At 42.9% G+C, this 13,263-nt stretch overlaps 3 protein-coding genes across 4 annotated transcripts; 2 read left to right on the top strand and 1 right to left on the bottom strand.

Moving 5' to 3' along the window:
- Positions 1-2,435: 2,435 nt before the first annotated feature.
- setmar (SET domain and mariner transposase fusion gene) lies at positions 2,436-4,040 on the bottom strand (the record flags this gene model as incomplete). Its single annotated transcript, XM_080728341.1, has 2 exons — positions 2,436-3,315; positions 3,942-4,040. 2 exons carry the CDS (start codon positions 4,038-4,040, stop codon positions 2,518-2,520), a joined length of 897 nt encoding a protein of 298 aa, XP_080584467.1. The 3' UTR covers positions 2,436-2,517.
- A 769-nt stretch (positions 4,041-4,809) lies between these two features.
- On the top strand, positions 4,810-9,970 carry trnt1 (tRNA nucleotidyl transferase, CCA-adding, 1). Of its 2 annotated transcripts, none has more exons than XM_080727711.1 (7): positions 4,810-5,176; positions 5,814-6,007; positions 6,940-7,078; positions 7,180-7,306; positions 7,990-8,183; positions 8,664-8,929; positions 9,560-9,970. In XM_080727711.1, exons 1-7 carry the CDS (start codon positions 5,041-5,043, stop codon positions 9,803-9,805), a joined length of 1,302 nt encoding a protein of 433 aa, XP_080583837.1. In that variant the 5' UTR covers positions 4,810-5,040; the 3' UTR covers positions 9,806-9,970. The 2 variants fall into 2 exon arrangements, with proteins under 2 accessions (XP_080583837.1, XP_080583836.1); XM_080727710.1 differs by having other exon boundaries at positions 8,664-8,935.
- Positions 9,971-11,169: 1,199 nt separating this feature from the next.
- On the top strand, positions 11,170-12,754 carry avpr2b.1 (arginine vasopressin receptor 2b, tandem duplicate, 1; the record flags this gene model as incomplete). The annotated part of the gene is made up of 2 exons (XM_080728340.1): positions 11,170-11,992; positions 12,546-12,754. 2 exons carry the CDS (start codon positions 11,170-11,172, stop codon positions 12,752-12,754), a joined length of 1,032 nt encoding a protein of 343 aa, XP_080584466.1.
- Between the last annotated feature and the right edge of the window lie 509 nt (positions 12,755-13,263).

Genomic DNA, 13,263 nt, shown 5'->3' with positions numbered 1-13,263 from the left:
CCCTCATTAGAGAGATGCTCCATTTCTTAACAGACACACTGCCAGGCCTGATTTCTTCTCTGGTCACTCGCCCAAAAATAGTTTCTATTTCCTTCATTGACATGGGGTATAATCAGTCTCACGAACAGAATAACTTTCTATCGCTTCTTATCAAACAACTAGGACAAGGCTCTTTTAAACATCTCCAGTATGAACACGATTGTGTAGAATCTACACTAGATGCTTTCAATCTAAGAATCTTTCACCACCATTAGGCTGCCAGGATTTCTGAATTCTCTATTATCATGTGCACTCATGCAAACTTGCGCTATGTAAGTCACTCTGGTTCGGAGGGTTACATGTCTTCATTCCGACATGCTGCCATTCAAGACATTCCCCCAGTCCGACACTAACCCTATACCTAACCCTAACCTAACCCTAACCTCTATGGAAGTGTCGCCACTCAGACAATTAGAAGTCAATGTCTGAATGGCAGCATGTAGGAATGGAGAGCAGCCCCCCGGTTGGTTGTGTCTGCTGAATGCCTGAATTGTTAATTGTAAACGCATAATATCATCCTCTCCTTGAACTTTGTACTTTATCGAATAGAAGCAGCAGACCCTACAGTGTATTTACTGTGCTTCTGTGGTTATTGTCAGCATGCCTTACTAATATAGACAGCTGTGCCCGCTGTGGCCATCATCATCATCACAAGGGGAAGTTCAACTCATGATGATTAACTGCTGGTTGCTAGGTGACTGTACCGGGAAAGAGGGATTCAGCTTCAGCTCTGCTCTTTACTTGGAACAGTCTAAAACAGTGGTCTTCAACGTTTTCAGGCCAAGGACCCCTTAGCTGAGAGAGAGATGAAGCAGGGGCCCCCAGATTCCATATAGTTTCATCGTTTGACAGCACAATCATCAGTGTATTTTCGATTCATGTCAATTTGTATTATCAGATATGTAACCACTTGAACCATCAATACTTAATAAACTTGAACTTTCACTCTGTACTTAGTGTGCTATTTTTTCCCCTCTACACCAAACCTCTTTGCCGAAAATAGCCGATCTATAAGCTCACAACGCCTTGCAGCACGAGGCGTTGTGAGCAAAGTGTTGTCTAAATAACCTATTTAAAATAACATATTTTCTACTGAATGATATCCAACGATCTACTATATAGACATAATCCTGTTGCCATGTGGATTTAAGGGACAACTGAATCACAAATTAGCCTGAGCCTCAGTCATCAATTGTTACACATTTGATAAAGTTCTTGTCATAGTTAAGTTACCTTTGTAGACAGATGAAACTAAAGAATTTGTATTTTCATTTGGCGTCTACCTTTTTATGTCTATGGTTGCACTTGTTGCACTCTGTAGTGTGACATCATTGGGAAGATATTTATGCCCATATATTTATGCCCAAATCCTTATATACTAAGATTATTCTCCTCAAAAAACCAACAGACAGTACAAAGGCAGGGCCTTTAGCCAATGAGGGAGCAGAGAGCACACACTGTTTCTTAGGAAAAGTATTTCTAGTTGACTAGTGATAGTCTGAGAATGGAAACTTATATTTTTTCTCTAATATTTTAAGTATATAAAGCTTGGTACTTAGTCCCTATAATTGTGGTATGGTATCATCAAATGACACAACTTGTATTGCTTTAGAATTATTTAATCAATTCATGAAAAAAAAATCCGAAATAAATACCAATGCAATCTGATCAGGGACATTTTAAATGTTCAAATACTAGGTAATCATCAGAAAGTATACTGTAGGTTTCTATTAAGTCTCGGTGACACAAAAACAAACCTACTTGATGGTGGTCTCTGACAAGCAGAGAGGGCTTCCATCCATCTCCCCACCATAAAGTGTCTCTCTGTCCCAATGTGACTGAAGCACTGGCCCATTTCTGGATGGAACATGGTCTCCCTTTCAATTAACCCAGATGTGGATATTAATAAGATAAAAGCAGGTCTAGACTGGAAATGGGGCAGTTCGAGAGGGAGGAGAGGGTCCTGATTTCAGAATGGTCACAGGAAAGTGGGACACCTTCGCCCCTCCTCTGATTGGGGAATAAGACTGGTTACTATATAGAAATACCCTCTGGCCCTTGTTAATTGCTCCTTCATCTTCTGGGATTTGGGTGCAATGAAAACCTGAGATTACATTTATGATGAGGACATTATCACACTCAAGAACACAGTTAAGTAGATGGACAGATATGACACCTGTCATTTCCATTCTGACTGAAGAGTTAATTTTTCTGAATAATCATGGCTCCGACAAGAAACCTACACAAGCTATATTTTTCCAAAGTTATTAGTTTATTGAGTGTCCAGGTTCATGTTTGGAGTGAGAAATCTGGCACTTCAGGCTAGGAAAAGATGACACTGTTAACTTATACATTGGGTGATAGCAGTAAGATACTGACAGATCAGTGGAGTTGGAAACTGAGAAAAGAAAATCTACTGTATATACATTATACTGTGTATATTCAGTTAAATATAAGCGATATCCGTGTGTGATCTGATCAGATACTGAAAACAGATATATCCAGTGGAAGAAATTGTGCACAGTTCTGAGCGCCACAGTTACAGGGTTTCCTCTGGGGAGCAGCCGTCCTACTGGCCTGTATGGCGGCGTCACGCTGTGTGGGCTGTTCCACATGAGGCTGGCTGCCGGAGCCGCCCGCATAGTCAAACGTCAGCTCCTCCTGGGCGCCAATGTCCCGGCTAGCAAACAGTGCCAGTCTGGGCACCAGGGAGTGCACGCGGACCGGCACCATGAACAGGTTGGGAAGGCAGGAATGGTTGAGGAAGCGGCCTACGTTCCCAACCCGGCACGGGTCTACAAAGGTCTGGGAGACGGGGCCCTGGCCCGCGTGCTCTCTCACAGCGATAATGTAGTTGTTATCCTCAGGCCTCTGGGCCAGTTGTCTACGCCTAGCCTCCTCAGAGCTGATCACCTCCCCTGCATACTCACACACAAAGGTCCTGCTGGGAATGGGCTCCAGAGACCGCACCGCCCAGCCACGCTCCTCGGTGCGATACACCTCCAACCTCAGTGCAATGCCTCTCTGGACCACCCGGTTAGAGCAGGCCTCACTGCAAGCACAAAGAGTGTTGCATTCGAATACTGGCATGGAGTAGGCGGCATCCGCACTGCTCAGGTCGAGCAGTGAACAGGAGCCGTCGTACGCCTGTCCGTACGTCTGCAGGCAGTAGCAGCTGTCAGTCGAGCAGGAGCGGGTGTGGCAAGAGCATCCCGGAAGGGTTACCTCGCTGGGGTCAGTGACACAGCCTGGACCCTGGACATTATCCGGTGAATACTGACAAATAACAGTGAGATATCAAATAAATGACAACCATAGCACTGTTGTTATTATGTTATGTTACTTACAGTACTCTCGTCTCTCATTTGTTTGGCCTAATCGCTGAAAACAAAGCCAATGTATGTTGATTTCCTGCTATATATCAATTTACAGAATCAGATTATGGACATAATGTATTAAAACAGATCTGCTCATAATTGTCAGAATGGGAGAATCTAGAGGACAAATTGTGTCGGGGGGCGGGGGTCCAACCTTATATTTTGTTGTGTATAATTAAGGCCAGTTCGTTTGGTTCATATAAAGGCATATACGATGCCATTAATGTGGTAGTGATATGCTGCCATCGGGTGGTACAATGTTGCATTTAAAGCGTTAGTTTATTTCACTAGCAACAATTTATCATATCAAGCTGGTATTCTGCAATTCTGCATCTATCTATTCTTGCATGAATGGCATCTAAGTTGCTTGCACGGCTAGTATTTCACACGAAGTGCATTCATGTATCAGGGTAATTAATACGAATCACGTTACACAAGTCTTGTCATGACACAACATGCATGTTATGGTGGCCAAATGTACAGCTAGCTAACACAACAGACCATGTGTCATCATCATCTGTTTACCTGGAATACAGGGCACTCTTCTTCGCTGATATTGGCTTCTATGCAAATTGGAATATTCTCGAGATTGTTACTCAAGTCAATACTTGAACTGTAACTCATGACAACTGTGTAACTGTTTAATCCGACACAACATAGCTGGGCAGAGCAACCAACAATCAAAAGTTCCACAAAGGGGTGACTTCCGCTATCCACATGATACTTTCCCTCCCCCTAGCGTTAATGTGGTATAATTACACCTCTGTGATTACCACACTATCAGTGGTGGAAAAAATACTTAAATATTTTATTTAAGTAAAAGTATCAATAATACTGCAATGCAGATCTACTCTGCTACTAGTAAACGACCTGTATTCAAAATGTACTTGAGTAAAAGTACAAAAGTATTTGCATTAACATATACTAGTACTCATTATGTGATTATGCAGAATGTCCCATTTCACAAGTTTTCAAAATGTATGAAATCTACAAGCTATTTTCAAACAGCCGAAGACGAAGACGTAAAGTGATTTATTTATTTATTTGTGCATGTTTTGTAATATAATGAGTAAACGTAGACCTACTTTACACCACTGGCTTTTGGGCGCAACATTTTTGAAAATGTTGTGTTCTTTTTCCAAATAATAATATTTCCAAATTCAGACTTTTTTTTTTTTTTTTTACGCAAACATGATGTAACCGCTGGTGTCCCGCCTTCTTATGACGACACATCATCCTACTGGTCAGCGCGAACACACGTGATGAAAACACTTCCTGCAATATTACATGCATGTTAGCGCAGAGCCGAGAGACCTGTGTTTAGCGGATCACAGAAGGATATCATGGAGTGATTGTTGCTTTTCATAGCATAAACTCGACACATTCCGTTACAGGTTAGTCTGTACCACTACAGTTCTTATGGAAGAGTGAGTTGAAACGTTGTGCTCTGCAGAATGTTCATCTAATTGGCCGGGCGAGGGTCAGCAATGTGTGACAATTAGGTGACTGACAGGTCCATGAGGACGGCTTGAGGCAAGGACAGCTGAACGCAAACGCACAGAAATACTCTAACGCACGCATTTAAATTCCCTTAATACTATATTTTATAGCTATTCCCCGGCAGATGTGGAGAAGATTATTGAAACCTCTGGTAAATAGCAGACCAAGCTCAGTTTGGAGTTGCAGAAGTCTCTTTATCATGCAGCTGAAAACCAGCCAGTTTCAAGCCCTGTTCACAGATGGTCTGAATGGCATAGCAGGTGAGCTTTTCAATGTGTTGTCAACATTGCACAGTGGTTAAATTGTAGCCTTAAGACGCACGTAGAGGTATTTTTTTTAATCGATGCTGAGATTGCTGACGTTTTCAGCATCGATGAAAAACCTCCACGTGCATCGTAATTTAAGGCTAGTTAAATTCCCTAAATAGCTGTTAACAACATAACAAGGTGGCATTGTCTTACAGCAGTGGGGTCGGGACCCCCCAAGTGATTTTGGGGCGTCCCCAGATGTGCAACATTGTTTTTCACTCAATAGTAAACAAACCAACACAAAGTGTATAGAGGGTATCTGCACATTTCTAAAGTGACAATTGAAGGACTTTTTAATACCTCTAAAATGACAAATTAAACAATGGCCAAATATTAGTTGCAGAAATTGTGAAAATAGCCGATCTACATGCTCACAACGCCTCAAAACGCAAGGCGTTGTGAGCATGTGTTGTGGATCTGCTATTTTCACAATAGAACCGTGTTCTACAAAATGTAATGCATCAACTCTTAGTGCTCGTCAGGGTGGGGGTCCCCAGTTAAAATGTGATGAATATTTTCGGGGTCACAGCCTGAAAAGGTTGAGAACCACTGTCTTACAGTGTGCTATATGTCTGTGTGATCTTGGTAGAGCTGTTTGAGAAGCACCAGTATGAGCTGAGGATAGCAGGCGGAGCTGTACGGGATCTCCTGTCATCGAAGCGTCCAGAGGATGTGGACTTCGCCACCACGGCCACCCCAGCACAGATGAAGTCCATGTTCCAGGCTGCAGGGATCAGGATGATCAACAACAGGGGAGAGGAGCACGGAACCATTACAGCCAGAGTAATGTCACACGTTGCATGCTTAGAACAGTTACAGACCTGCAAGCTCACCACGTGTCGCATCCGTGCTGCGTTGTGAGCTTGTAGGTCGGCTATTCTCTGTGTGAGACTTGGTATGAATCTGTAGTTTACTGTAGCAGAGCCTCTGCCTGCAAGAGGAAAAACCTAATATCTCATTCTCCCCCAGCCATGAGCCAAGGAGGATTCCCCCTTAAGCTGGTTGCACACTGCTGCGTTTTTACGTTGCGAAATGTGTTTTTAAGGGCAAGGAGAGAGAGAGACAGAGATAGAGAGCAAAGGACCCAGTGGTCCGAAAATAAATATGAAACGGGCGGCAGTGTGCAAACGTGATTGACATGACGTGAGGTTGATTTCTTTATTCACGTGCTCCGAAATTCTCTCCTATATTCGGCGGAAAAAACGCAGAAGTGTGCAACGACCTTTAGGTTAGTGGTGAAGACGTTTGTCCTAAGTGTCCCTTCCCATGCTTGAGACCCAGGTTCAAATCTCAGGTGTTACACATCATGTTGGACATGTTGTCTGTGTTTACTTTTAGTGACATTGGCCATTCCACTGAAATGTTTATAATTACTTGCGTGGCTTGCGCCAGCAGAGCGCGCAAGTACTGCGTTCGGTGTATCTGTCGCGTATCTGTTTGCCCAGTGTTATTCATGTCAGGTCGCACTTGTTGATGGTGACGTCACCAAGAATGCTGGTCCATGATTGGCAACGGCAAACAGATATGTGACAGATATGCTACCGAGCACAGTACTCGCGCACTCTGCTGACGCACAAGTAGACCGAGGTGCAAGTTGACACCACGACACGACAGTGCAGTCTAGTTTCTGTTAGTTTTGTTATAGAAGGCTGACGATATGAATGTATTAATGCCACTGCTTTACTATTTCAAATGACACTAAATATCATTTCCAGCTACATGATGAGAACTTTGAAGTGACCACGTTGCGGGTGGATGTTACTACAGATGGAAGACATGCTGAAGTGGAATTCACCACTGACTGGGAAAAGGATGCGGAGCGGAGAGATCTGACCATCAATTCCATGTTTTTAGGTATCCCAGTAGATGTGTTTATGTACATCCTAGAGACATTTATTTGCTTTATTATGCATGCCAAAATGCAACATCATGTTTTGTGGTGTTTTGTCTTACAGGGCTTGATGGAACCTTATACGATTACTTCAACGGATACGAAGACCTCCAGAAACGGAAAGTTCGTTTTGTAGGCAGCGCTGAGAAACGTATCCAAGAGGACTACTTGAGAATACTGCGGTATTTCAGGTGCACTGACATCTTTTACTGGTCTAAGAAATCAATTTTTAAAGTGGAACTACAATTCATGTCATAAGAGCATTTACTGTTCTTGGATTGGACATTAGAGTTTAATTTGGGAAGGTTTAGTCACAAAAAAAAACGTAACAATCATGACCCATCATACATTGCTATTTGATTACTTAAAAGGTAGTACCTCCTGAATCATAACGTTGCAGAAATAATAGTTTATTTTCTTCCAACCTCATCTTGGTTGTCCTGCGTGTCTTTCAATGATGTTACCAGGCACGTGCACATAGACATCAAAGGGTTTTTCTTTTTTTTCTTTTTTTTACTAATGTGAAAGAAATGCAAATGCCCTCTTTCCATGCCATACCTGAAGGCAGCATTCAAGAGAATTGCCTTGTCCAAACTCTCCTGAACTTGAATGCAGCATCTTATGTTGAAAGAATTGACCTCTCTGCATAGAAATCCATGCCTTACGCCACATCTCCAATATTCACTTGATTATGCTTAGTTCAGTGTGTGGTAGCCCCCAAAAATAGCCGACCTCCAAGCTCACAACGTGTTGCAGCACGACACGTTATGAGGTTGGAGGTCTGCTATTTTCAATATTTCACCAAAAGGCCCTTTTAGAAATGTCAGCCCCTGCCTCTCTAACATTCTCTGCACGTCAATGGATGTTACCCTAGGTTCTATGGCAGAGTGGCTTTGGAGCCAGGTGACCATGAGCCTGAGACCCTGGAGGCCATCAGGGAGAATGCCCGTGGCCTGGCAGGGATAGCAGGAGAGCGCATTTGGGTAGAACTCAAGAAAATGATGGTTGGAAGCCACGCAGCTCATCTTGTGGAGCTCATGTATGATCTGGGATTGGCCCAGTACATCGGTGAGTGACCAAATGGATGTGATTCTTTGTGGTAGTGCGAACAAAGTTTATCCTACTGTAGGTGTTAAAATCCTTTATTAGGCAATAGGCACAATACATTTGTACTGAAGAATCCAAATAAACAGATGGACCGCAATTATTGGACTAGATCTACACCAGCTCAAACTGGTTAAACTTTCCGCGCTGAGATTAGCAGGTCGGTCTTCAATTTCCCCCAATTCAAAACGATTCTCGGGAAGAAAGAAAAGAAATCCATTCTAGATTCAAAACAATTCCCAATCAATTTGATCCCATTTGATTTCCTTTTTCGATGCCATTCAGTGGCTAAAAACTACAGGAAAATGTGTGTATTCGTGATTTTGACACAACACAATCATTTTACAATAGTTTTGTACTTTCCTTTATTCTGAGACCTTTATCAGGAGTTGCTTTGTTTTGTAATCATTCTCACCTCTGTTCCTTCAACATGTCCTCACTCAGGTTTACCTCCAGATGGCGATGTTGAAGAGATGAAACGAGTGTGGCAGGGTGCCAAGGACCACTCTCCTAAACCCATGACACTTCTGGCCGCTCTTTTCCGCCACACTAGAGAGGCAGAAAAGGAGGTAGAGAGGATGGACATGAGACTGAAGGTGTCCAGGGAGGAGAAAACTCTGGCTCTCTTCCTCATAAAACACAGGCGAGATCTTCACAAAAGTCAAGATTACCCAGACAGCCTCAAACCCTTCACTGACTTCATCATAGATGTAAGTGTGAGTATTCCCTCTCAACCTTGTGTGTGGTGCATAGAGCTGGGTGCAATAACATCAATACCGCCATACCACGGTTGTGGCATCGCAATTTCTTATATTATTATTTTATATATATATATTATTTTTTCAAATTCAAAACAACTTTTTGGGGGAGTTACTGTAATACTGTCGGTAAACAGTGATGTATTACCGTGATAGCTCAAGATCCATTCTGCCCCAGCCCTAGTGGTGCACTAACAATTGAGAGGAGAGATTTATAGTTCTTGCATTCTAACCATGACACTGGAATTTGATTATCAGCATCTGATATTATCTATACTGTATATAAATAAATACACATCGTCCCACCAATTGACTGCAAACTTGGTGTCACGCTTGTGTCGCTGCACCACTTCTAGCGCCACCATCAGGCCGATTTTTGCACATAACTACTGTGACAGCAGGTAAAACGGGTATTTTATAACTTGCGTGCATTCCCAACTTGTATCAATCCCGATTTACAGTATTCTATTGTCTAGTACTGTACCTGTATATTAGAATCTAAATCGTTTTTGACTGCAGTAGTTTCATCCAACAGCTGAACAGAAGGAATTAATTACATTTCCGCCATGTTGTCTTTAACAGAGTCGAGAACTGGACACCCAGAGTAAAGTGTGTGAGCTGCTCAAGTATCAAGGGGAGGACAAGCTGCAGGCGGAGCTCTGCAGATGGTCCCGCCCATCCTTCCCCGTTAGCGGCCACGATCTGAGGAAGATGGGCATCACTTCAGGCAAAGAGATAGGTACCACCCTGACGGAGCTCCGTGAAGTTTGGAAGAAGAGTCACTACCAGATGGAGAAAGAAGAGCTCCTAAGTCACGTCAAGAACTGAACACTCCAAACAATTTGTGCAGCAGAAGCTTTTTAATAAGGTGTATCATCTGTATATGACATTAACAGCCTGCAAGCAGACTGTTGCAGTGAACAGTTGCTTCGTGTCATGGAGTTAACGTTCAGAAGTCCCCTGGTGATGTCTCTTCCATGACAGCAACCACCCACAGTTGCCGATTGGCCAGACTTTGTTCAGAACAGAATTCAACCATATCGTCATTGTCGGGTGGAAACCTTGTATGTCCAAAACTGTTACTAAACTAGTGAAAACAGCCGATCTACTAGCACACGGTGCGAGGCGTTGTGTGCTTGTAGATCAGCTGTTTTCACTACTTTTGTGCGATGGCCTTCTATGATGAAGCAGTGCTTTACTTTGCAAAAACATTTACAAATTTGAAACTGGGAGATACAAGGTTTCTGCCCGACAGTGATGATATGTATCCCTTTGATAGTTCGTTTGAGTTTTTTTTTTTCCTAAATTAGCCGTGGGTAATTTCGGTTACCTCACAATGCAAATTGAAACCGTCATTACGCAATCATTTTGTGTTGTTGGTACTATATTATGGTACCACCATATGAGCAAACATTTGGAATGGACTGATGGTAGCATCTGTGCTGCTATTGCTGCCTGCAATAAAGCCCTGTGAGGATTGGCAGTCTGGAGTTGTAAGCCAACAGTATGTTTATTAAAGAATTATAATCACTAAAACTTAATTTATTTAGATTTAAATGTAAATATTGCTAACAGTCACTGCTGGTCTTGGAAAACAATCTGTTTTGCATTCTTTAGATTATAGAAAGACTGTATTTGGCCTATAATTTAGATTTTTTTTTCTTTTTTTAGATGTTATGATTTTGTAGCAAAAGTAAAAAGAATTGTAATTGTCTTATAATTTGGATTTTTCGAGATGTTATGTTCAAAAGTAAAGCTACATTACTTACGGATGTCTTGTCCATGCACTACATTGTATATGATACAAGTATACTTAACTGCTGTACATTGCCTGTCTTTGACAAAAAAAGAGATTGCTCCTCCTCCTTGTGTAGCTCAAGAGGTTATAAAGCCCACACACAGATCACACCTAAACCTCATTCTACGGTATGTGCAGGGGCTTCACAGTCATGTCATGAAAGGGAATGGACGTTCATGTTGAATTCAACATGTTTCAAATAGCCTATTAAACATTTTGAGTCTTGAGGCTATATCTTTTTATGTATTCATCTTGACTTGCTTCAGATTGGGGTTTATTTTACACCTACTATAGCCTACATCCTTCAAACTCATGTCGGCTTCTATCAACAAGTCATTTTTATTAAATGTGTGATTGTGAAGCCATGACTTGGCTCAGTGTAAATAATGATACCATGGAGTCTGGCTTTTTTGATCCACCGCGAGATGAGCGCTTGGCTCAGGTCGAAATAGCCCTTTTGTCTTTCATATTCATCAGTGCAGGAATTCTAAACTCTGGACTGCTACTGGCGCTGTGGAAGAGGAGAAAACAGTTGTCCAGGATGCGCGTCTTCGTTTTCCACTTGTGCATCGCTGACTTGGCGGTCACTTTTTTCCAGGTCTGTCCCCAACTCATATGGGACATAACAGACCGGTTCGTTGGTCCGGACATCATTTGCCGTGCTGTGAAATACTTCCAGGTCGTCGGCATGTTCGCCTCAACCTACATGATAGTAGCGATGACCATCGATCGTTACCAGGCCATCTGCAACCCCATGGTGACATTTCAGAGGCGCAGAGCGCGCTGGAACGTCCCCGTGTGCGTCGCCTGGAGCGTATCTCTCATCGGCAGCGCCCCTCAAGTTTTCATCTTCTCCCGAGTTGAAATTGCGCCCGGCGTGTACGACTGCTGGGCTGACTTCATCAAGCCGTGGGGTCTGAAAGCGTACGTTACCTGGACTACTCTGGTCATATTTGTCCTGCCGACTCTGGCTGTGATGGTATGCCAGGTGCGCATTTGCCGTACTGTGCACGTTAACTTTCACACGAAGACGCATCAAAATGCGGTCAAGAAATCCCTGTCCAGCACGAGGGCGAGCAGCGTGGCCGGCGTGTCTAAGGCGAGGATAAAGACAGTGAAGATGACTGTAGTCATTGTGCTCGCCTACATCATCTGCTGGGCACCTTTCTTCACTGTGCAGCTGTGGTCCGCCTGGGACTCTGAGGCACCCATAGAGAGTGAGTACCTGATATGTTTAGAACAGGGGTCTTCAACGTTTTCACAACCTTATAGATTCCGTATAGTTTCATCGTTTGACAGCACAATCGTCACATGCAGTGTAGGCAGGCCTATTTTGGATTCATGTCAATTTGTGTTTTCAGATATTTAACCATTCCCTTTCCCTCTGTAGCCTACTTAGACTGCTCTTTTTCCCCTCTACACCAAACCACTTTGCCGAAAATAGCCGATCTACAAGCTCACAACGCCTCGCAGCGCGAGGGTTGTGAGCTTGTAGATCAGCTATTTTTGGCTAAAGTTCTCTTTAGCTAGGGTTCAAGTGGTTAATATAAAAAAAATAGGCCTATATCACTCAAAGATTTGGAGGACCCCCCCCCCCCCCGTAGTAACTCTGAGGACCCCCTAGGGATCCCGGACCCCCTGTTGAAGACCCCTGGTTTAGAATAAAAAATGAAAATGAGCTTTAAAATATACCACCTGTCTGATCAAGTTGACGTCAATATATTAACTAATACTCATTATACATTTTCTGTTTCCATATCTCGTTTGTAGCTGCAACCTTTACCATACTGATGCTGATGGCCAGTCTGAACAGCTGTGTGAATCCCTGCATCTACTTGCTCTTCAATGGGAAGCTTCATAAGAGGCTGCTGGCACTGATGTGTGTCAGACAGTCCGGTGTGAAGGAGTCCATGCATGAAGAGCCCACGATGGTCAGCTCCGTGTACATCAGTTTAAAGAGCTCGTCGGACACCAGATAAAATCGGATAACATGCTGTGTTTTCACCATGTCAAGGTGACGAGCTCTTCTTTTCAAAATGGTGAAAATAATATGTATATATGCAGGTTTGGCTTTCACAACTGCGCGCAGGTGCGCTGAATAAGGGGTCGCTGTCCGAGGTCCTGAAAACAGTTTTCCTTTTTTGTCCCTTTTATAACACTTTATAACTTGCCAAAGTCTTCAACACCATATAGTGAACAAACTACATAGGACAAGTGTGCCTCATAGAAACTAGATGTAATGCAGGAAACATCAAACCAACTTTGGTCTAAACAGCACCAAGAAAAAACTAAACTAAATAAAAACGAGTAGCCTAACCAACAAAAATGTGACAATCAAGAAGAGATTCAATTTAGGAGATATGTGCTAGCAGTGAGGTCTGAAGAAGATGTGAGTCTTCAGACTGCGGAGTAGGCCAGTCAATATAAGCTAAAAAAGGGCCTGACCCAAAAGAAATTGCAATAGTAATGGTTCAAGGTTTTTTATGAT

This window comes from Nannobrachium achirus (assembly GCF_963921795.1).
Source record: "Nannobrachium achirus genome assembly, chromosome: 6".
In the NCBI taxonomy this organism is placed as follows: Eukaryota; Metazoa; Chordata; class Actinopteri; order Myctophiformes; family Myctophidae; genus Nannobrachium; species Nannobrachium achirus.
The sequence above is the reverse complement of the archived record's forward strand: the minus strand, read 5'-3'. Positions and strand labels throughout refer to the sequence as shown.

Coding starts and splice junctions, on each gene's coding strand:
- trnt1 (XM_080727710.1), top strand. CDS start 5,041: ATGTGGAGAAGATTATTGAAACCTCTGGTAAATAGCAGACCAAGCTCA. Junction 5,177..5,813: donor TGGTCTGAATGGCATAGCAG/GTGAGCTTTTCA, acceptor TGATCTTGGTAG/AGCTGTTTGAGAAGCACCAG. Junction 8,184..8,663: donor GGGATTGGCCCAGTACATCG/GTGAGTGACCAA, acceptor GTCCTCACTCAG/GTTTACCTCCAGATGGCGAT.